Raw genomic sequence first — 25,324 nt, 5'->3', positions numbered from 1 at the left:
GGCATGGACGAGTTAGACCTAAGGGTCTGTTTCCGTGCTGTACAGCTCTATGACTGTATAGGTACATTAAGGGCAAAAGGATTACCAAGGCAGGGAAGAGGTCTATTAGAGTCCAAAGGAGCATCAAACCAGGGGATGTGGTTGAGATCTTAAATGAATAGTTCTCATTTGTGTTCACAAGAGAGAAAGACATTGTAGCTGGAGATTTCAGTTGGGATAGTGAGGTTGTAGCATGTTAAGATTAATAAGGAGGAGATATTAATGTTTTAGCAACCAGACAGTTGCATAAATCCCCAAAAGCTGTTGAGACGTATCCCAGGCAGCTATGGGAGGTGGGAGAAAATTGCTGGGGCTCTTGTATTTAATACTTTTGCTGGACAAAGGTAAAAATGCCAGATGACTGGTGGATAGCTAAAGTGGCCGTTTTGTTCACGAAGGGCATGAGAGATCGGCCAGGTAATTCCAGACCAGTTAGTCTAATGGCCAATAGCGGGGCAATTATTGGAAAAAAATTTCTGAGGGGCAGTTTAATCAACGTTTGAAAAGGCGGATGGATTGATCAGGGATAGTCAATATGGATTTGTTGGAGGGGGATTCTGTCTTAACTTAGTTTTTGAAAAGATGAGTGAGGGCAGTGTAGCTGATTGTGATTTACATGGAAGCCAGCAAGGCCTTTGACAAGATCTCACACAGAAGGCTGGCCCAAAAAGTAAGAGCCCATAGGATTCAAGGCAAGTTGGCAAATTGGATGCAAAATTAATTTGCAAATAAGAGGCAAAGGATGATAGTGGAGAGTTGTTTTTGTGATTGGAAACCTGTGACCAACGGTGTACCACGTGGATGAGTTCTGAGACTCTTGCTTTTTGTTATGTATGTTAATAACTTGGATGTGAATGTGGAAGGTAGTAGTAGTAAGTTTGCAAATCACACAAAAATTGGTGGTATTGATAGTGAGGAGGATTATCTCAGGCTACAATCTGATATTGATCAGTTGACACAGTAGGTCGAAATTGGCAGATGAAATTTAATCATGATCTGTGCAAGTGACACATTTGGATGGTGTCATGAGGGAAGAAAATACACAATAAATGACAGGTCCTTAGGGAGTACTGAGGAACAGAAGGACCTTGATTTACAAGTCCGTAAGTATCAGTGGGAATAGACAAGGTGGTGAAGAGGCATTCAAGATGCTTTCCTTCATTGGCAAGAGCTTGAAGTCTTGTTATAAAACATTGCTGAAACCATGGATGGAATCCTGTGTGTAGTTCTGGTCGCCAGACTGTTTGAAGGATGTAATTGCACTGGAGAGGATGCTGGGGAGATTCACCAGGATGCTGCCGAGGATGGAAAGCCTCAGTTATGAGGGTGGACCAAGTTTGCTTTCCCTGGAGCAGACAAGGTTGAGTGAAGATGTCATGGAGGTATACACAATTATGAGAGGCATTGAAAAGGTAGATCGTGAAAAATCTTCCCCGTGGCAGATACATCTAAGACCAGAGGGCATAAGTTTAAGGTGAGGAATAAATGGTTTAGAGGAATTATGAGGAAACGTTATTTCATCTAGAGGTTAGTAGAAATGTAGAATGCGCTAAGAGGGTGATGGAGGTAAGTACTGTTGCTACTTTAAAGAAGCATCTGGACAAGCACTTAAAATGCCATGGACATCTACTGTATAACAATGGAAGAGGCTCAGCCCTTGACTTTGACAACAGGTGCAAGCTACCTGTGTGAATGAGAACAAACATTGCATGGTGGATGACTAAATTGACCATAGTACCTTGCTTGAGGATACTATTCTAGGGAGATCAGTGAAAAAGAATATCATGATGATTGGGGCAGTATAACTAGGTGATTGATACTGTTCTCTGCATTCATGACCAGGAGCTGCAAAGATTGTCCTGCCTACCCCCTTGCAGGGTAATGGATATATCTTCATGACTGCAGGTGATCATGGTTTCAGGGTGTGGTAATCCTGTTGTCTGGTCCACGTAGGAACCAGTCACATGGATACAACTACACTGAAAAAATTTGAGAAGGTGGGATCCAGATAAAATGCATAATTTCAGAGGTAGTCATTTCTGGATTATTGCCTAATCCACAAACCATTTGTCATATTATCAAGTAGATTAGAGAATTAAATACATGACTGCATGGTTGGTGTATGAAAAAGGGGTTTCATTTCACTGGGCACTTTACTGGCATTCAGGAAAAAGATAGGGGTTGCTTTGGGATGGGTTCCATTTAAGCTGGGCTGTGATTAATATCTTGATATGTTGTATGCCTCGAATCATAGATTAGACTTTAAACTGACTGAGTGGAGAAAGATTTAAAAATCCTAAAGGAACATTTTAGACAATCAAACAGTAAAGCAATGTGGGTAAAGGCAAACCTATTGGGACAGAAGGGGACACAGTGTTTTAATAGTGATAGTCCAACGGTGAATAAGGCCCAGGTAAAGAATAATAATAAAAACAAAGGCCCTTTATCCAAATGCATGAAACATGTGACACACGCACTGATAACACTTTTAGGTCTAATCTCCAACTCAGGCCTGATAGTAAGTATTACATAAGGGCAGCGTCAAGATGGTTCAGAAGATCATGAAGCAGGAATCAGTGATAATGGGAACTGCAGATGCTGGAGAATCCAAGATACAAAGTGTGAAGCTGGATGAATACAGCAGGCCAAGCAGCATCTCAGGAGCACAAAAGCTTGGCCTGCTGTGTTCATGAAGCAGGAATCAGTCTGGATGAAGATTAGGAATAGCAAGGGTCAGGAAATGCCAGTGAAGATAGGGATCATTAAACCATCAGTAGCTTTGTTGGACTGAGAATTAAATAAGAAATTATTTGAGCTTAATTCTGGGGGAGTGTAATCTTCTTATAGATTGGACCAATCAAATTGGCAAAGGTGCTTTGGAACCTAAATGTGTAGAATACTTTTGAGAGGGTGTCCAACATATTATTCCAGGAAACAAACTAGGAATAAAACTACAGGCAGTTCCCAGGTTGCAAATGGATCCCATTCCTGGTCCATTCACAAGTCGATTTGTAAGCAGGTAAACCAATATAAAGCAGCCATTTGCAAGCACAGGAAATGTTCATATGTCAGCTGTTGACAATTTCACCCTGGTTTGGGATCAGGTTGGTAAGTACGAGCATTTGTGAGTAGGATGTTCTTAAATCAGGGACCCTCTGTACTTTACTTTAGTATTATGCAATCAGTTATGGCTAAGTAATCATTTCCAAAGTTCTTTGATTTCCAGAACTGTGCCAGTTAATTCGGAATTACCAAATGTAACAACCATTCAGGAAAGGAGAAGATGTCTGCCAGCCCATGCAACTACCTATCAACCATTGGGATAATCTGGGAACCTATTTCTAGAGATGTCATTGCAAAGCATTTAGAAAATCATATACAATTCAACATCAACATGGCAGTTGAGGGGGAAGTAGTGTTGACTATTTTCTTAGATTTTTGAGCGTGTATGGTTGGATTTACAAAAGGCGTTCAATAAGTTATGATACAAAAGCTTTGTTTTCAAAAGGTTCATGGAGTTGGAAGTAGCATATTAGGATTGATAAAAAACTGGAAGCAAAAAGGATGGATAAATGGGACATTTTCATGGTGACAGGCTGTGTGAAGTGGAGTGCTGCAAGGATCAGTGCTGGGCCCTCAGCTATTTACACTCCATATTAATGACATAGACAACTAAGATTTTAGAATAGATTTGTAGCTCGTGTTGTGGTTGGTTGGCTTGCAGAGTTGGTCCCAGTGAGGGTGTTATTTATTTGTTCGTGCGTCTTCTCTAGTTTGGTCCGTTTAAAAATGACAAAGGTGTCGACCACATAGTGTATCCATAGCTTTGGTTGGATTAGCAGAAGGACCATACTATCAAGTCTCTGCATCACCACTTCAGCTATTAGTCCTAGATAGGTGATCTCATGGGTGTCACGTTGATCTGTTCATATATTTGGCAGCTAAAGGTGAAGTGGGTGGTGAGACATAGGTCCAGTAGCTTCAGCACACTATCTGTGTAGTTGGTGTAGCTAGGGTCTTGTTCTTGTTTTAGTAGTGTTGTCAGTGTTTCTATTGCTAGTGATTTGTCTAGCAATGTGAATAGGGCAGTAATGTCAAAGCTACCCCATGGGTGGCTCAGTGCTTAGCTCTGCTACCCCACAGTGCCATGGACCCGGGTTTGATTCCACCCTCGGGCAACTGTCCGTGTGGAGTTTGCACGTTCTCCCCGTGTCTGCGTGGATTTCCTCCCACAGCCCAAAGATGTACAGGGTAGGTGGATTGGCCATGCTAAATTGCTCATAGTGCCCAGGGACATTTAAGTTAGGTGAGTTAAACATAGAAAATGCAGAGGTAGGGGAGTGGGCCTGGGTGGGGCCTTCGGAGGGGCGGTGTTGACTTGTTGGGCTGAATGGTCTGTCTCCACACTGTAGGGAATCTATGACTCAGGGCAAGGTTCAACACAATTTTATTGAACTCTTTAACAAGAAATCAGACTCTGATTGTACTTTAATTGAACTCTATCAAACGCTGTCAGTCTCTTCACAGGATTCTTCAGAAAACAGTCTTAAATTTGTAAGTAAACAGTCTCAGATCTACACTAGCTATCTCCTTCTGACCCCTGCATCTGAGGACTTGCTACACCCTAGCCACAGGTCCCTATGCTGTACTTGAACTGTTTGTCTGAAAAAACTAGTAATATCCATGCAGAAAGGCTGGGACAGACTATTCATCAGTCCTTGAAGGTTTGCCAGTATTTCAGGTTCTGCACTCATCAGTTTGGTTTCCCCTCTCATCTAAATCTGGCCGTGGTCTTTGGGTCATCTTATGAGGTGATCTTCTGAGTAAAGTCAGTCGGTTAATGCTTAACATAAGGTACAAGGAGTTGGAGACTCTGTATAGCTCAACTGCCTGTCAAGAGTGCTCTCTGGAGATGCTCTTGAAGAGGGTGCAAAAGCAGAACACTTAGGCTCAAAGTTGTACCTTTTATGTCCCTTGTTGTGCCCTTCTTGAAGATTTTGTGGACTGTGTCCAAAGCTAGCATGGATGGTAGCAAGAGGACCCAATAAGGTGATTATCTTCCATATTTGTAGGTTGCAAAACATGGTTTTGAACCTTCAGCTGTCGCGTGCTGTCCCTGTCACAATATGCCTCTGGCCTTCTACTGAACTGGGTGCCTCCAAATCTACGTAGCATTCATCTAACACAACAGGTTCACTGCAGGTAGAAACAACAGTTTGTTCTGAAACAATGTACCATTCGCACCTAGTCAAACAGTTCCAGAGATAATGGGAACTGCAGATGCTGGAGAATTCCAAGATAATAAAATGTGAGGCTGGATGAACACAGCAGGCCAAGCAGCATCTCAGGAGCACAAAAGCTGACGTTTCGGGCCTGGACCCTCCAAACAGTTCCAGGCCTGTTTGATTTTGATAGGAAGTTGATTGTCCAGCACCTGATTGCATGAATGCTGTCTGTTCCCGCTCTGCAGTTTGCAAGTTGCAGTCTGACCTAGGTTTAAACTTGTTTTCCAAGTGTCAAGTTTTTATCTCTGCTCATGAACAAATGTCAATATTCCTGTAATAATCCTGGAAATCATGGATCACAATAGTCAGTTACACTTCTCATCACTTTGATGATTGAGATTAGCTAGAAAGTGAGTTGGACAGTGATTTGCTGGACTGAATTTGTCCTGTCATACCTGGGCAATTTCTACACTGGCAGGCTTTTGTTGTAGCTATTTTGAAATAGCATGGCTCCTGACATAACAAGTTCTGAAGTCTTCAGCACAGCAGGTAGGATGGTGTAAGTGCCTCATTGACATTTCTGTATCCAGTGCACTCAGCCAGCTTGATATCATATGGAATGAATCAAGATGGTTAAAGACTGAAATTTATATTGCTGGGGACTTTGGGAGGAGGTTGAGATCCACTCGGGACATTTGTTTAAAGTCTTTTATATTGATATTATTGACAATCAAGAAATTCCTTTTAAAGAAAACAAAATATCATCATAGTCTTCCTAGCATAACAAAACTTTGCCATATACTTTAGTGATTCTTAATGCGATGAGCTAAATTTTTGTTTGCTAACAATCTTGTGGTTATTAAATATTTGAAGCGTTATGCTACTGCGTATTAACTCTTTTGATTTTTTTTGCTTAATTATAGGTGTCATATTTGGCTAATGTTGTTCGCCTTAGTCAGACTCCCGAGGCGTTATTTAATCACTGGGCATGGGAATTGGTTGTCAGGTTGAAGCTGTGTAATAATCATCCATGCAAAACCCAGGATCAGTCATCATTTCACAGCTCCTTTGCTGCACCTGAACTGAATGAGTCACCTAACCTCCATCCTCTGTCTAAAGCTGTAAAAGCCGGCATTCCTATTGGTTGTTATCTTGCATTGTCAATGACATCAATAGGTCACAGGTATGATGTGAACAGTGTATGTCATACTTGAGAGTAAAACTAGCTATGCACCTTACAGAACTAAAAATAACAATGAAGTACTGTCACCGTTTTTCAATAATCTTTCCAGTCAATCCAAATGTTGTATCATTCGGCATGAGAGGTCAAGGAACAATTCTGTTTTGAGGCTTCTATGTCTTCTGCCCCACCTCTGGATTATGTAATACAACAACGCTGAGCTTCTCTCCAGTTATTTTGTCTTGTCTACTAATATAGTCACACTGTTTCTCATTTGGGAACTATTTATGCAGAATCTTTTTCGCTGCTTTTATCTTTCTCTGGGATGAGATTTTGCTGGCTGAGCCAGCATTTATTAACTATTCATAGTAGTCCTTGAGAGGTGGTGGTAAGTCCTTCTATTTGAGTCACAGCAAGGTAATGTTTGTTTTTTATTATTCATTCATGGGATGTGGGCTTCGCTGGCTAGACCAGAATTTGCTGTGTCCTTCCTCATTACCTAGAGGGCAGTTAAGAATTGACCATTTTGCTGTGGTCTCCAGTCAAATATTGCCAGACACAGTAAGTATGGTAGCTTTTTTTTCCCCTAAAGGACAATCGTGCACCAGTGATTAGATTAGATTAGATTACCTACAGTGTGGAAACAGGCCCTTCGGCCCAACAAGCCCACACCGCCGCTTGAAGCATCCCACCCAGACCCATCCCCCTATAACTCACACACCCCTGAACACTACGGGCAATTTAGCATGGCCAATCCACCTAACGTGCACATCTTTGGACAGTGGGAGGAAACCGGAGCACCCGGAGGAAACCCACGCAGACACGGGGAGAATGTGCAAACTCCACACAGACAGTCACCCGGGGTTGGAATTGAACCCCAGTCACTGGCGCTGTGAGGCTGCAGTGCTAACCACTGAGCCACCGTGCCGCCCTGCTGTTAAGGACAGAGATTCAGGACTTTGACCTAGCAACAGTGAAGGAATAACAACATATTTTCAAGTTAGGCTGGTATGTGGTCATTGCTCAGTACCTGTGGAGCACCAATATAACTTGTCACAAATCAGCCCAAGTCTGAATGTTGGCCTGGTTTTACTGGATGTGGACACTGACTGCTTCAGTATCTGAATACACAAATGGTGCTAAGAAATTTACACTCGTCAGCCAACATCCCCAGTCCTGATCTTATGATGGAGTGAAGTTCACTGATGACCATCACCTTAATTTTGTTCACCTTGTTGCTCCTGCTGCAAAGGCAATAATCCATGCTGGAGTTTGAAATTCTACACGTGTTAATCTAGGCAACAAGCTATGAATGCTGTTAAAACCAGCTATGATTCTATGCTCCTGTTACATTGTACATAATGTCCAATAAACAGTATGTTTATCAATCAGGAATAATTTTTCCTATATAGCTTTTTAGGACACTTAAATAAAGACCATAAGAAACAGGAACAGGAGTAGGCTGAGATAATAAAGCGTGGAGCTGGATGAACACAGCAGGCCAAGCAGCATCTCAGGAGCACAAAAGCTGACGTTTCGGGCCTAGACCCTTCAGAGAGGGGGATGAGGAGAGGGTTCTGGAATAAATAGGGAGAGAGGGGGAGGCGGACTGAAGATGGAGAGAAAAGAAGATAGGTGGAGAGGAGAGTATAGGTGGGGAGATAGGGAGGAGATAGGTCAGTCCAGGGAAGACAGACAGGTCAAGGAGGTGGTTTGAGGTTAGTAGGTAGGAAATGGAGGTGCGGCTTGGGATGGGAGGAAGGGTTGGGTGAGAGGATGAACAGGTGTTAGAGAGGCAGAGACAGGCTGGGCTGGTTTTGTGATGCAGTGGGGGGAGGGGATGAGCTGGGCTGGTTGTGTGATGCCGTGGGGGGAGGGGATGAACTGGGCTGGTTATGGGATGCGGTGGGGGAAGAGGAGATTTTGAAGCTGGTGAAGTCCACGTTGACACCATTGAGCTGCAGGGTTCCAAAGCGGAATATGAGTTGCTGTTCCTGCAACCTTCGGGTGGCATCCTTGTGGCACTGCAGGAGGCCCATGATGGACATGTCATCTGAAGAATGGGGGTGGGGGGGGGAGTTAAAATGGTTCACGACTGGGAGGTGCAGTTGTTTATTGCAAACCGAGCGGAGGTGTTCTGCAAAGTAGTCCCCAAGCCTCCGCTTGGTTTCCCCAATGTAGAGGAAGCCACACCGGGTACAATGGATACAGTATACCACATGGGCAGATGTGCAGGTGAACCTCTGCTTAATATGGAAAGTCGTCTGTTCAGCTCCTCAAGTCTGCTCCACCATTCATTAGGATCATTGCTGATCTGACATTCCTCATGTCTGTTTTTCTGCCAATTCCCCATAACACTTGATTGCCCTACTGATCAAAAATCTATCTACCTCAGCCTTAAATATACGCATGGAATCTGCCCCCATAACGCTCTGTGACACGGTGTTCCAAAGACACGCAACCCTCTTAGAGATGAAATTCCTCATCATTTGAGTCATAAAGTTGGACCCTTTTATTCTTTAAGACTGTGCCCTCTGGCCCTAGACTTTCCAATGAGGGGAAACATCCTCTTGGCATTTACCCTGTCAAGCCCCTTAAAAATCCTATGTTTTTCAATGAGATCACTTCTCATTCTTCTAAATTCCAATGAGTAGAGTCCCAACTTGTTTAACCTCTTTTCTTTCTTTCTATATCGTGGCTACCAACATGGACCACGATGACTGGATCTTTATCATCCAACTCCAAGTTAACCTGCAGCCCAGATGAGACACCCTAAATCTGAACACTGGGCAGGCAGCACTCAGAACTCTCAATCCTAACCACAGAGAACCAACTCTATTCTCTGAACTATACTGTTCCTGATTACAGCTGCATTTCTCTTTTTCTCCCCACTCTTGAATGGCTCCATGTACAGTCATTTTGTTACAGTCAATTTGCACACCTTCATTACAGTCCCTGTTCTCATCCATACAGGGACCAAGAGTCTCAAACCCGTTAGACAAGTTTGAGGGTTTCTTCAGCACTACCTCCTGGATCCCTGTTTCTGACTTGCTTATTAACACACCCTCCTGTCACTTACCACTGACTGAATTTGACGTAGTTAATCTGAGAGGTGTGACTGTTTCTGAAACACAACATCCAGGTAGCTTTTATCGTTCCCTGATGTTTGAAGCTCAGACTCCAGCTCAGCAACTCTGAACCGGAGTTCTTCAAGCAACCAACAGTTGCTATAGAAGTGGTCACTATGAACCACAACGTGGTTCACCAGCTCTTGCATCATGCGGGCACAACACAAAACTTTGCCCTGTATCTCTATTTTGTTTAGTTGGTTCTTAATTAAATAAAGTTGTTTCTAAACCATGAGCTAGATGCATTTAGAATGATGTAGCTATAACATCTTTTTATGCATATGTGTACTGTGAAAGATGGAAATCAATAGTCATAACTGAGACACCATGTGCTAATGGCAAGTAACCTATCTGGTTATTTTAGTCTGACAGGAAAAAAATATTGTGCCATGGCCGCCTTCTCCATAGCAATATGTTAACTAATTTGATACCACTTTCTCCTGGAATTCTCTGTTAACTGTGTGCTGCAGTCCGTAACGAAGTTCAGCTGGCAGCTTATATACTTACAGGTTTGAATTAGAGATATAAAATTGATGTAATGATCTTCTGAATCTGCTCATGTTTTAACATTTTTCAGCATTGACAAGTTCTGCTCTGAAGGAGTACCTCTGCTGGGTGTATTAATACAGTCCAAACATCTTAAAGCAGTAGTCCACATGTTGGATAAGATCTTGCCACTCTTCTACCCATGCCAATATTATCTTCTGAAAAATGAGCAGTTAAGTAGAAGCTAATTTACATTCTGCTTAAAAATAAAACTCTTCCATTCTTCTTTAGAATATATCTGTGAGAATAATGACTTATGACTCCACAACAATTAGCAACATTCTCTAAAGTCTCTCAATGTTGAAAGGCAAAACAGTTAATTGCTAAAATTTAGTACAGTTTATGTACATCATACTGACTTTAGATTTACATTTCATCAATACATTTTTTAATGCACTCTGTTAACAATCTTGGATTAAATTCTATTTGAGTCATTTTTATTATCACCTGGATTTAAATGGTACAACCAGATTATTTAACTTTTAAGAATGTAATTTATCTGTGGACATTAAGATTGCAAAATTGATTGATATTTATTAACTAAGTCTGAAAAATTAGTCTATCAAATCATTCAAGTTGTTTTAATTCTGTGAATTTTTTTGGATTTATTATCTAAACTAGCATATTTGGACCATTGGATTCATCTTCAATAGTTCTTTTTGCTTCCTCAATTCCTCACTATCCGTTTCTAGGGAGGGGTTGTCTGCTAATACTCATGGGGGAGACTATGTCTGTGCACTGTAAGGCCATTAGCTGCACTCAGGTCCAGATGGGACTGGTGGTTCCCCGAATTGAGGTTTTTGCGGTTGGTGGGGGTGGGGTGGCACAGCTGCCCACACAGACAAGAGGCCTGGGGTTGTGTGGAGACTTGAGGGGAGAGAGGGATCATCAAGGGAGACCTATGGAGAGTGGTGTTGGCAGTGTAAAGTTGGGGTACAGGATGGTGGAGAGCTCAAAAATGGGGCTGAACAAAGCAGACCCTTCTCAGAGTCTTGCCAACGTTTCCCTATGCTCATCAGGTATCAGGACCACTAACAAATTATCCCTAACCACATGTGATCTTACCTTGTATTGTAACCTTTTGTGCAGCACTTTGTCAAATGCCTCTTGAATTCCAGATTATATTACATCTACAGGATCCCCATTATTTACCTTGCTTGTTACATCCTCGAAGAAAAGCAAACAGATTAGTCAAATATCATTTATCCTTCATAAAGCTACGATAGTTTTGACTTTCCTAACCTCCTCAAGAACAGATTCTAACAGTTCGCCAACCGTACATATTAAATTTACTGGTCTATAGTTTCCCACTTTCTGCCGAACTCCCTGTTTGAATAACGATGTTATACTGGTACTTCTCCAATCCACTGGAACTGTTCTCATAACCAGGGAATTTTGGAATATTATAAATAAAGTTCTACTCTCTGCTGCCACTTCCTTTAAGACCCTGAGACGTGGTGACTTGTGTGCCTTCAATCTCAAAAATTGCTCTGTACATTTTCCATAGTAATGAATATTCTAAGTTATTATAACCTTTGAATTACCTGTTATTAATCATTTATCTGTATTAGTTTATGTTCTGTCTCAGCAAGCATTGCAGTTGTGAATTATGATGAGGAAACTTGATTTTAAGTGAGTTTGAAAACTCATTAATTCTTACTCCCTCCACTTCAGGTTTTTAATGTATATGCAGCTTTTTCTTCAAACTGACAGTGGTGTGCTTCAAGGAATGACTCAGCAAGTGACCCAGAAAGTAGCACAACATTTGACTGGCACCAGCTATGGAGAAAACATCAAACTATTAAACAGTATGATCCAGGTATAAGTAATTAGATAATGTTCATCAAGGATTGACACAACAAATTTTCACTTGAAGAAAACTGACTTACATTTATGTAGTACCCTTCTCTGTCATCAAAATGTCTTAAAGTATTTTATGAAGTGCCATCATTGTTGTAATGTACTTGTGTTAGATGTTGCCACAGATGCAAACACTGCCAGTTTTAACCAATAATCAGCCAGGATTGGATTAGCCTCAAAACTGTCTGTGCTTGCCATCATTTCTCCTTTGAAAAGGACTGAAACTTCCAGCGTCTACAAGTGCACTTAAACACGGAAAACACTGCCAGTTCTCCAAAGGACCCCCACAGGCTATAGTTACTTAGAAATTACTCAACCAATAAAAAATTGCTCTTCTGAATTATTAGTCTTGAAATAGAATCTTTAAAAAAATACAGATTTTATCAACAAGGCACATAAGACACAGAGCTGCTAAAATGAAACCTTAGTTGTGTAATTAAATTTATAATAACACGATAAATTCATTATCGCTATTGAGAAACCTCTCTGGCCGTGGAAAATAAATACAATATTTGTAGTTTGTCAGATTTACCCATTATGTTTCCAAAGAATCCAATTTTTTAAGTTTGTTTGACATTTCAACTTCATCTTTCATACTACCCCTCCACCTTGGTCATTTGTTTCACTCACTATGAAATTTAAAGTGAAGATTAATCAGAATAGTTAATCTGGTTTTGTGTGTAAGAGAATATTTCAGTGGTGTTTGTTTGCTTGATGCCATTACTGTAGCTGGACAACCACCTTGATCTATACTAAATTAATACTTACTGTCAAGAAGGAGAAAATCCACACCAGGGATCACTAATTTTTGTGGGCATCTTTCTTGGAAGTTGACAGCAACCACCATCCAATGTATTCCATTCTGGCTGCACTTTCAGTTTAAAAGCATTTACCCCATTAAACTAGGTCTGCTGTTAACACACTATCAGCTAGATGCTACTTAATAATGCATAACCTTACATGCATTGTGCAAAATTACGTAAAATCAGTATAGCTATTTTATGGTTGGATTTCTTGTGTAGCTGAACAGTATAGAGCCATAGAGGTATACAGCATGGAAACAAATACTTTGGTCCAACTCATCTATGCCAGATATCCTAAATTAATCTAGTCCCATTTGCCAGCATTTGGCTCATATCCTTCTAAATCCTTCCTATTCGTATATCTTCCAGATGCCTTTTAAATGTTGTAATTGTACCAGCCTCCTCCACTTCCCCTGGTGGCTCATTCTATACACACATCACTCTCTGCATGAAAACATTGCCTGTTAGGTCCCTTTTAAATCTTACTCCTCTCACCACAAGCCTATGCCCTCTAGTTTTGAACTCCCCCACCTCTGGGAAAAGACCTTGTCTATTTACCCTATCTATGCACCTTATGATCTAATAAATCTCTGTAAAGGCACCCCTCAGCCTCTGACACTCTAGGGAAAATAGCCCTGGTCTATTCAGCCTGTCCCTGTAGGTCAGAGCCTCCAACCCTGGCAACAACCTTGTAAATCTTTTCTGAATCTTTGCAATATCTTTCTTATTGTGGTGAAACCAGAATTGCATGCAGCATTCTAGTAATGGCCTAACCAGTGTGAACAAGAAATGCCATGGCTACAGGAACACATTAGTAGCTTGGCATTCTGTGCTAAGCAACTCACTTTCTAATTTCTCAAAGCCTTTGACCATCTATATGGTAGAGATCAGGAGTTTGATGGAATAGTCTCCATTTTCCTGATATGCTGCAGCTCCAAAAACATTGAAACTTTAATGCCAGTCAGGACAAAGTAGCCGCTTGATCAGCACCCCATTCTCAATGTTAAGCATTAGAGCCCTTCACCACACCACACTTAAACTTCAGTTTGTATCAGCTACAGAATATATGGCAGCAACTTTGGAACAGGCCTTCCTCCCTGGAGAGATGGTGGTATAATGGTAATGTCACTAGGCTAGTAATCCAGAGGTTCAGGCGAATGTGATAATGGGAACTGCAGATGCTGGAGAATCCAAGATAATAAAATGTGAGGCTGGATAAACACAGCAGGCCCAGCAGCATCTCAGGAGCACAAAAGCTGACGTTTCGGGCCTAGGATGAAGGGTCTAGGCCCGAAACATCAGCTTTTGTGCTCCTGAGATGCTGCTGGGCTTGCTGTGTTCATCCAGCCTCACATTTTATTATCTTAGGTTCAGGCAAATGCTTTGGGAATGTATAGAAATCTGTTGGGCAGTTGGCGAAATTTAGATTCAGTTAATAAATCTGGATTATAAAGTTAGTCTGTGATGGTGACAGTGGCCATTGTAATTGTGTGTTATAAAATCCTGCCTGGCTGGCTAATTTTTCTTTAAAGAAAGACATCAGCCAGCTAGCCTTGGTCTGGCCGCCATCTGACTCTAGATCCATATATTTGGTCAACTGTTACTGCCCTCTTGACTTGTCTAGTAAGCCAGACAATTTGAGGGCATTGAGGGATAGGTAACAAAAGACCCAAGGACACTACCAGTGTCAACCATGTCCATGAAAGAATTAAGAACCTCCTCAGACTACAGTCTGAACTACCTAGGAAGAAGATAGAACCTCAGGTATCATCGCCCTCAAAGGGCTCTTCCAAGGCATATAACCACCCCCTAACTTGGATCAATAATCTATCTCCCAGCAGCATTCTACATTCACCACATGAATTGAGACAGTTCAAGAAGGTAGATTGCAGCCACCACCTTGAGAACAAATAGGAATAGGCAGTCAGTGGGTCACTAATTCCCAGATCCTGTAAACATTTTAGATAAAAAAGACAAGATTCTTTCAAAATATTCAGCACATCAGCTAGCTGATAGCTTTTGCATTATTTCCACTTAATCTCTTGCAAACAGATACTATTGCATGAACATGGACACAGGACATTTATTCGTTTCTGGGAATAACTCCACAATAGCTCCATCCAAAGTCTGGTTTCTTTCCACTTAGATTAGTTGCTACTATTCTAAGAAATACAAGCATTTGGATATATTAATTTATTAACGTATCCTAATAATTTCACATATGATCCACATGAAACTTTTATCCCTCTTACTTAAATACCCTAACCCCTCAAGTTTTACTCTTAATGTATTTTCAGTTCGAAAATCAGCTTCTTAATCTCTAATTTTTCAGCACATCATTGAGTTTTTCCAAATTTTTCCTTTACTAATTTGGACTCCAAAAGCAAAACTCTATCTTTTAGGTTTCAGTCTCTTTAAACACACATGTAACAGGTTATAATGAGAATTTTAATAAAGTTATACTCATTAGCTGGTAAATACTTTCCTGGTGTTAAATAATGAACCAGAACAAAAGATAAAACTAGTTTATCCTTGCAACATACTTGAATTTTCCTTCTTCCCAGATAGCATTCCTGAGCATTTATCAGGTGTGTGGACTGCTGCAATCAATAGGGGATTAGGGAGAGACAATAAATGCTGGCCCAGCTCATGATTCCTACATCCTGTCAATAAACAAAAAAAAATAAATTACATCTGAACTGTCAGCCCTTTGGTTTAAAAATATCAGTTGAACTGCCTAAAATTAGTTTTAAGATGCTGAGGTTTCCCATGGTTCAAAATACAGTCTTTAATGTCAAAGGTTTTGTTCTGTTTGCTGCAAAAGATGGTGTCAAGATCAAGTATTACAAAAAAATGCTACATAATTTTAGAGTGAAAGTTCAGACATGGCTCAGGGGGTATAGCACACACTCTTTGGTTCGAAAGGTTATGAATTCAAGTCTCACTTCAGGATGTGAGCACCTGCACGCTCCTGCACGGCACTGATGGAATAGGGAAGTACTGTCATTCAGATGAGAGATTAAACTGTAGACCAGCCTACCTTCTCAGGTGGATATGACAGAAATCCTTACACTGTTTCAAAGAAGAATGGGGCAGCTATATGTGGTGTCCCAAGCAACATTTATTTCTCATTATGCAGTTCAAAACAGATTATTCAGTCATTGCCACATAGCTACAATTTGCTGTGCAAAAATTGGTCTTCATGCTGCTTATGTTATTGCAGTGACTATTCAAAAGTACCTAATTGGGCGTAACAAAGTGTAGAGCTAGATGAACATAGCAAGCCAAGCAGCATTTTAGGAGCACAAAAACTGACATTTCAGGCCTAGACTCTTCATCCTTTTCTGATGAAGGGTCTAGGCCCGAAACATCAACTTTTGTGTTCCTAAGATGCTGCTTGGCCTGCTGTGTTTATCCAGCTCAACACTTTGTTATCTCGGATTCTCCAGCATCTGCAGTTCCCATTATCTCTGATCACAATTTATACCTAATTGGGCATGGTGATTTTTCGCCTGTGGTTATGAAAAAATATATATTTCAGAGAATTACTTTTTAATGTTTGATTAAATAAAATTAGTTATTGCATTTGGTTGTTATGCTCTTAAAATAAATGACTGCCCTTCATGTTTACAGACTCATGTCTCAGAAAACAATAAACCTGACCAAGTTGGAGCAGCTGCTGTTCTAGAATTTTGGATTCAGATCTTAACAAGTCAACAGCTGTGGCACAAAGACAAAAGTGTTTTGTATTTGATGGATAATCTTTGTAAAGTGGCATTTCTTCATCAACAGGAAGATTGCTTGCAAAAGTCCCTTTATCAACTGCACAAGGTATCTTGCAGAAAGTTTTCAGATGCAAACTAGCCAAATAACATTGCTGGTACAACTGAACATTAAACACACGTGTGGTTTCATGCAGAAGATGAAAAAAACAAATATCTTCAGAAAAACTTCCTTCATTGATCACTGTTTAGTTAAAAAAAACTTCAACCACAACAATCTAGGAAAAAAACTTCATGCAAAAACATTTAACATGTGTGTTTACTCTTTAAGTTGCAAACCAAGCATGGTATTAAAAATTAATTATTGATTTGAGACTGTTCATGTAATATGTCAGTTTGCTTCCATCTTATTTACAATTCTTATAGCAGTGCAGCCGGTTGCATGTACAAATCCAGTTGTATGTTGTGCTGTTTCTTATGAATCTCTAAAAATATACTCTTATTCGAACAAAATGTTTAGAGTGCCCTTGGATACCACGGTGATCGTGGATTACTAACTTCATTCATGAGCTGGATGTTAGCTGGCAACTTGACTCCATCATTTATTGAAGGCAATGCCACTGCAACTGAGGTATGGTGCACTCACTCACACTCACACTCACACACACTCACTCTAATCAAATTGCCAATCCTGTTTTATGTCACTGTTTCTGTAAATATTTTAATAAGTTACATATTGGGCTTTGGGCTGACCAGTGACAAGCAACATTTGTGTGACACAAGTGCCGGGAAATGACCATGTCCGATAAGAGAGAATCTAGCCATTATTCTTTGTCACTCAATGGCATTACCATCACTGTATCACCCACTATCAACTTTGACCAGAAGGTGAACTAGACCAGCCTTATCTATATAGCAGCTATTGGAGCTGGGCATCCTTCAGTATATAGGTCACCACCTGACTCCCCACATCCTGTCAACCATCTACAAGGTGCGTGTCAGGGGTGTGATGAAATATTCCCCATTTGCAAACCCGGTGACAGGGTACGTACGCTACCACTGCACCGCAAGAGCCACTGCTCCCTATTTGCGCAGGCAATCAATTTCCACCATGTTTTCCTGTCAACCTTAACAAATATATTAACAAACCATAATGATGTAATTGACCAGACATTAACAATGTCTACATTTATAAATGAAATTTCTGCCGTAAAGTAATATTTCCATCTCTGCCCCAAGTGCTGTAAGAATTTTTAATGACAAAATGAACAGTAATACAAAACTGATGTAACACAGTGGATGTCTTTAAAATGGGAACTGTTAGGATGGGAAATGGGAATTATCATCTAACCTCCTACCCAGGTTGATAAAGACTGCATTTAGTCCTAGTTTTGTATGTGCAAACAAGATACTTTTGTGTTAGTGCAACAATTGATGAAGTCAAAATTACTGTGAAAGGATATAGTGGATAAGTGTTTGGCAGAGTCCTTCTAAAGTGTAATGACTTGCTGATGTTTAACTTTTAGGAGGGATGAAAAAGCAGGGTACTTGTGCATTCATTGTTCTTTAAGCACCAAATGCAAGCAGAGGCTGTTGTATCAAAGCAAAAATAGCAGTCACGTGTTTTGAATTATGAAGTTTAGGTGTCTGTTCAGTATTACAATGCGGTACCAATTTTTTCTGAATAGGTGTGGTTTTCCTGGATCACATTTAACATGGAGGCAATCTTTGAAGAAGATTCTCAGCTCCGTAGATATGTGGAACTTGAATTAATCAGTAAACCTTCAGTTACGCCAGATCAAGCTTTGAAGGTATATATTAATTCTACGTAGGTTAATTTGTATATAATACAACTTCTCATACCTTGACCAATCTAATTGATTATGGAGACTAGTTTATGCCAGAGCTTGTCAATTAGCCAACATCTGTTGGACTGTATGGGTAGAAGACCCAGTTTCAAGTCCCGTACTTGTGCATATCATGGCATGCCCAAACAGGATAATTTCAAAAAAGTGTTATCCAGAACGTACTTTTATTGAAGATAAAATTGGTGCTTTCATCTTTCACATGTGCCAAATATGCCAATATTGGCTGCCCTTCAAGCAGCATTTCCTCACCTGGGATTATTTCTGCTTCTAAAGATCAGCAGGATAGGATTTTGGTGTTTTTTCTGTTCATCTCTTGTAATTTTGGATTACAGAGTACTTCTTAATTGAGGGAGGTTAGTGTAAGATCTAATGTGTTTACAAACAACACATGTTGAGGAAAGATCACTGTTACGGATCAGAGTACTAGGATGATTCCAACTAAACTGTGTTGGGGGATGAGGGGTGTGGGGGTTGCATCTAGTAATTGTTTTTGGAACCCTGCTTGGAATCTGTTCCATCAATGAAGTAGAACCCTTAGGAGCATTGATATACAGAAACATGTTGGGATGGAAGTCCAGAGCTTCCTGAAAGTGGCAACACAAATGGATAAGGTGGTAAGGAAGGATACGGCATGCTTACTTTCATCGTTGGTTGAGTATAACAGTTGGCAAGTCATCTTACAGCTGTATAAGACTTTAATTAGGCCACATTTGGAGTATTATGTGCAGTTCTGGTCCCTACACCATAGGAAGGATGTCGAGGTTTGGAGAGTGCGCAAAAGAGATTCGCCAGGACGTTGCCTGGTTTGGACAATATTAGCTATAAGGAGAGGTTGGGCAAACTTGGATTGTCTCACTAGAGTGTTGCAGGTTGATGGAATGTCTTGATAGAAGTATATAAAATGATGAGAGACATGGATGGGGTGGATTGTCGGAGTTGTTTACCCAGGGCAGAAATGTCATTTACTGGGGGACACAGATTTAAAGTGAGAGGGAATGTTTCACAGAGATGTGCAGGAAATGTTTTTACGCAGGGCAGTGTGTTTCAGGCACCTACCATGCAATGGGAAATGATAGAAGCAGATACAATTACAAAGTTTAAGAGTCATTTAGACAGACATGTGAACAGGCGGTTAGTAGAGGGATCCAGACCCTCGGCAGGAAGATGGGAGTAGTTTAGAATAGCATTGTGGTTGGCTGTTCTTGTACTGTTCTCTTCTGTGTTCTGTAATGTGCTATTAGCTAATGCTTGAAGTGCTGGGGCTTAGGAAGCGGCTATTAGTAACTAGTTTTCTTATGGATGTTCCCAACATCACAGGTGCCAGTGTTCAGCCAGATTGATTCACTCTGTGATAAACAGCTGAATGCACTGGATGCTGCAAAACCTGAGTCCTGACACATTTCAACAGAAGTATCAAAGATTTACACTCTAGGACACACACTCCCTTATCCAGGTTCTTCCATTACAGCTGCAACACTGCATTAACCTCAAAAATATGAGTTACCCAGGTATGTCCTGTCCATAAACGCAGGACAAATCCAGGCCTGTCAATTACCACCCCATCAGTCTACTATTGGTTACCAGCATAGTGATGAAAAATGTCATCAATAGTGCCATTACCTGGCATTTAGTATGTAATAACTTGTTCACTGGCATTCAGTTTGGATTCAGCCAGAGCCACCTAGTTCGTGACCTCATTATAGCCTTGATCAAATGCAGACAAAAAGCACTTGAACGTGAGGTGAGGTGAGAGTGACATTAAGGCTGCATCTGAGCAAATGTGACATTGGGAGCAAAATTGAAGTCAGTTGGAATTGGGGAAACCCCTCCTCTTATTAATTATGCACAGTACAAAAGAGGATGGCAATGGTTGTTAGAGGCCAATTGTCTCAGTTGCAGAAGGTAGCACCAGGAGTTGTTTGGGGTTGTGTCCAAGGTCCAGTTATCTTCATCAGTTACCTTCCCTTCTTCATTAGGTTGTAACTGTTTCTGATTATTGCACTGTCTTCCATTTATGACTCCTCAAATACTGAAACAGTCGATTTACATATCTAGTAAGCCCTGGACAGTAATCAAGCACTGCAGGTAGGTGGCAGGAAACATGCATATCACACAGCATTGTATCACACCTACAACAAATGAGAAAGCTCATCAATTTTTCTTGACTTTCGATCGTAATACCACCAGTGAATCCCCCCCATCACTGCCTTATGAGTTAATATTGACCAGAAACTGAACTGGACCAGCCTTACAAATACTGTGGCTGCAAGAACAGGTCAGAAGCTCTGAGGCAGACACCTCATCTCTTGGCACCTTAATATCTGCCCAAAATGTGCAAACCACAAGTCAGCAGTATGCTGGAATAATTTCCACCTGCCTGAGTAAGTGCAGCTTCATCAACATTCAACAAAAGTGATTATGCATAAGCATGATGAGCCAAATGGCTTCCTTCTGCTCTGTAATAAATCTCTGATGAACTGGGCAAAGTTCATTTGATTGGACCCCCATCTGCCAACTTAAATATTCATTCCATTCATTATCAACACACAGTGACTGCACTGTGTGCCACATGTGATATAATTTTCAGTAACTCAGCTGGGCTACTTTAGCAACATCTTCCAAACCTACCGCCTAGAGGGTCAAGCATAGCAGGTACATAGGATCACCATTCGGAAATTCTGCTGCAAGCCATGAACCATCCTACCTTAGAACTGTAGCACAGTTCCTTTCACTGTCATTGGGTCAGAATTCCAGAACTCCCATTCAAGCAGCATGGTAGGTGTCCCTGCAACAGTTAGACAGGGATGGGAAACTGGTGCTACCTTGCCAATGATGATGCCATATCCTGTGAAAGAATAAATAAAAAGTAGAGTTATCAACATTACTTGAAATCATATGTGCGTTTTAGGCCATGAAATTGACCATGTGAAATCAGCACATGTGATTTCTTTATAAGACAAATTCAGCAAGAAATGAAGGTTGGGACCATATGGTCGTACAATATTTGTGGGTTCATACAATGCCTCTTGTAACAAGTTCCAAAATCTGGGAGGCCACCCTCAAAAACAGGTCTAGGTGGAAAAACATGGAACATTAAACAGACAAGACATTCAGAGATAGTAGGAACTGCCGATGCTGGAGTCTAAGATAACAAGGTGTGGAGTTGGATAAACACAGTAGGCCAGGCAGCATCAGAGGAGTCAGGAAAGTTTCGGGTCTGAACCCTTCTTCAGAAGTGGGGGACGGGAAGAGGGGTCTGAAATAAATAGAGGGGGAGGCGGTGATTGAAGTGGATAGTGAAGCAGATAGGTGGAGAGAAGATGGACAGGTCAAGGAGGCAGGGATGAAGCTAGTAAGGGTGAGTGTAGGTAGGGAGTTGGGATGGGGATTGGTCAGTGATGGGGGAGGGATAAGTAGTTGGGAGAGAAGACAGACAGGTCAAGGAGGCAGGGATGAGGCTAGTAGAGGTGAATGTAGGTAGGAAGTGAGGGTGGAAGTTGGTCAGTGAGGTGGGAGGAGCGGATAGGTGGGAGAGAAGACAAGACAGGTCACGGAGGCAGGGATGAGATGTGGGGGGGTGCGTGGTGGAAGCTGACCTTTTTTTTAAAGTCACCCCTCTACCCCTTAGTAAACTGGCAGTGATTCCAGTCTGTCCCACTGCACTAAATCTCTCTCATTCGCACTACTGAGATTCAGAGACCATTGCCTGGCAGTTATTGAACTAGTTTAGAGCAGTTATTTAATTTACTGACTTCACCTCTTCAATAAAGAGCCTGATTTGCACTACCCGTGACTGATGGCTCTCCACAGTTTCAGGTCACTTGACTGTTAACTGTACCACCGAATCAACATTGGTAACTATAAATCCGGGATTTCACATTTTGTTTGACCAGCATGCATACCAGCACAGAAACTCCTTTATCTCTACAATAGAGCTGGATAAGCATTTGTTCCCAGAAATACTGTAGTTTCTGTCTCGTAGTGCTTGGAAATTCAGTGTTGCTCCAATTCATGTTCCTTGAGATCGAAATAGTACAAAAATCACTCTCTAAGGGATATGTGTCAGCATACCAGTGAATAATCCTTCTCCTTCCCTTCTCCCCTCACTTCGCCTTCCACCCACCCCAGGCATGCAGTACAAAGGACTCATGCCATTCCAGAAACAAGGAAATACTGTTGTAAAAAAAGTTTTAAATCATGCTTAACCTAAATTTTATTCGCATATTTTTCTTTTCTCAATGATAAAATTGCCACAGCAGGTTTTGACTTTTCTTTAACTAGTCTTACAATCTTTAGAAGTATTAACCCGTGTTTTCATATTTTAGAAAACTGGAGACTGATGTCATTCCTTGTCTAATTCATTTACAGAAGGCACAAAGCCACTTGAAGTTGCCAGTTGTTCCATCCATTCAGCGGCTAATGATCTATCGCTGGGCCCATCAAGCTTTAGCTACTCCTGCAGATCATCCACTTCTTCCTCTCATCTGGCAGAAGTTCTTCATTCTCTACCTTCATCGGCCTGGGCCAGAGTTTGGGTAACTTTTAACACTTTAAGTTACTTTTCTTGCTGTGTCATTTCAAACAGTCTGTTTAAACATTAAATGGATCACTTAAAACTTGGATAATGTGTTTCCTGTTATATGTTTCCTGTTTTTAAAAAATAAAATTTCTTGCCAGCATTTATAATTGATTAGGTTGTCAGGTGTTTTTGTATATTCTTGAGGCAAAATTTCCCATTTAATTGGCAAGAATCCACATGGTAGACTGGTTAACAAGGCTAGATCATATAGAATGCAGGGAGCACTAGCCATTTAGATACAACATTGGCTTTGAGGTAGAAGACAGAGGGTGGTAAAGGAGGCTTACTTCTCAGACTGGAGGTCTATGACCAGAGGTGTGCCACAAAGATCGGTGCTAGTTCCGCTACTTATTGTCAATTTATGTAAATGATTTGGATGTGAATATAGGAGGTATGGTTCATAACTTTGCAGATGACACCAAAATTAGTGATATAGTGTACAGTGAAGAAGATTACCCCAGAGTACAACGGGACCTTGATTAAATAGGCCAGTGGGCCAAGGGGTGGCAGAGGGAGATTAATCTAGATAAATGTGAGGTGCTGCATTTTGGAAAGGCAAATCAGGGCAGGACTTATGCACCTTCGTGATAAGGTCCTGGGATGTATTGCAGAACAAAGAAACCTTGGAGTGCATGTTCGTAGATGCTTGAAAGTGGAATCACAGGTAGTGAAGAAGGCATTGGGTATGCATGCCTTTATTAGTCAATGCATTGAGTATAGGAATTGGGTGGTCATGTGGTGGCTGTACAGGACATTGGTAAGGCCACTTCTGGAATACTGCTTTCTGGTCTCCCCTCTGCAAGAAAGATGTTAAACTTGAAAGGGTTCAGAAAAGATTTGCCCGGATGTTTCTAGAGTTGGGATGTTGAGCTATATGGAGAGGCTGAATAGACTGGGGCTATTTTCTTTGGAGCATCGGAGACTGAGGGCTGACACTTGTAAACGTTTATTAAATCGTGAGGGGCATGGATATGGTGAATAGTGAAGGTCTTTTCCCCAGGGTAGTGGAGTCCAAAACTAGAGATCATAGATTATGGTGAGAGGGGAAAGATTGAAAAGGGACCTAATGGGCAACTTTTTCATGCAGAGGGTGATGTATGTATGGAATGAGCTGCCAGAGGAAGCGGTAGAGGCTGATACAATTACAACATTTAAAAGGCATCTTGATGGTGACATGAATGGGAAAGGTGCAGACGAATATGAGCCACATGCTGGCAAATGGGATTAGATTAACTGAGGATATCTGAAACCTTTGAAGAGCAGGTGTGCATGCTGGAATGGATAGAGATAGATGAAGCTGATGTGCTGAAAATTTTGTCAAACATTAAGATTGACAAGTCGCCAGGCCCGGATCAGATTTGTCCTCGGCTGCTTTGGGAAGCGAGCAATGCAATTGCTTCGCCACTTGCGAAGATCTTTGCATCCTCACTCTCCACTGGAGTCGTACCTGAGGACTGGAGAGAGGCAAATGTAATTCCTCTCTTCAAGAAAGGAAATAGGGAAATCCCCGGCAATTATAGACCGGTAAGTCTCACGTCTGTCGTCTGCAAGGTGTTAGAAAGGATTCTGAGGGATAAGATTTATGACCATCTGGAAGAGCATGGCTTGATCAAATACAGTCAACACGGCTTTGTGAGGGGTAGGTCATGCCTTACAAACCTTATCGAGTTTTTTGAGGATGTGACTAGAAAAGTTGATGAGGGTCGAGCTGTGGATGTGGTGTATATGGACTTCAGTAAGGCATTTGATAAGGTTCCCCATGGTAGGCTCATTCAGAAGGTCAGGAGGAATGGGATACAGGGGAACTTAGCTGCTTAGATACAGAATTGGCTGGCCAACAGAAGACAGCGAGTGGTTGTAGAAGGAAAATATTCTGCCTGGAAGTCAGTGGTGAGTGGAGTTCCACAGGGCTCTGTCCTTGGGCCTCTACTGTTTGTAATTTTTATTAATGACTTGGACGAGGGGATTGAGGGATGGGTCAGCAAGTTTGCAGACGACACAAAGGTCGGAGGTGTCGTTGACAGTGTAGAGGGCTGTTGTAGGCTGCAGCGGGACATTGACAGGATGCAGAGATGGGCTGAGAGGTGGCAGATGGAGTTCAACCTGGATAAATGCGAGGTGATGCATTTTGGAAGGTCGAATTTGAAAGCTGAGTACAGGATTAAGGATAGGATTCTTGGCAGCGTGGAGGAACAGAGGGATCGTGGTGTGCAGATACATAGATCCCTTAAAATGGCCACCCAAGTGGACAGGGTTGTTAAGAAAGCATATGGTGTTTTGGCTTTCATTAACAGGGGGATTGAGTTTAAGAGTCGTGAGATCTTGTTGCAGCTCTATAAAACTTTGGTTAGACCGCACTTGGAATACTGCGTCC

General features: G+C 41.4%; 1 protein-coding gene across 3 annotated transcripts in view; it reads left to right on the top strand.

Moving 5' to 3' along the window:
- The window catches only part of epg5 (ectopic P-granules autophagy protein 5 homolog (C. elegans)), a 152,436-nt gene that overhangs the window by 62,300 nt on the left and 64,812 nt on the right, over positions 1-25,324 (top strand). For 2 of the 3 annotated variants that reach the window (XR_009446190.1, XM_059648800.1), the window contains exons 16-22: positions 6,188-6,447; positions 10,150-10,290; positions 11,793-11,937; positions 16,415-16,612; positions 17,024-17,134; positions 18,192-18,314; positions 22,740-22,906. Coding sequence is in view for 2 of the 3 variants with exons in the window: in XM_059648800.1 (XP_059504783.1) it covers positions 6,188-6,447; positions 10,150-10,290; positions 11,793-11,937; positions 16,415-16,612; positions 17,024-17,134; positions 18,192-18,314; positions 22,740-22,906 (1,145 nt within the window). In the remaining variant the exon portion in view is untranslated. The remainder of the gene's footprint in view (positions 1-6,187; positions 6,448-10,149; positions 10,291-11,792; positions 11,938-16,414; positions 16,613-17,023; positions 17,135-18,191; positions 18,315-22,739; positions 22,907-25,324) is intronic. The other variant, XM_059648804.1, reaches the window with a different exon arrangement.

The sequence above is a fragment of the Stegostoma tigrinum genome, chromosome 1 (genome assembly GCF_030684315.1).
Source record: "Stegostoma tigrinum isolate sSteTig4 chromosome 1, sSteTig4.hap1, whole genome shotgun sequence".
Lineage (NCBI taxonomy): Eukaryota > Metazoa > Chordata > Chondrichthyes > Orectolobiformes > Stegostomatidae > Stegostoma > Stegostoma tigrinum.
This window is presented reverse-complemented; position numbering and strand designations above follow the sequence as displayed.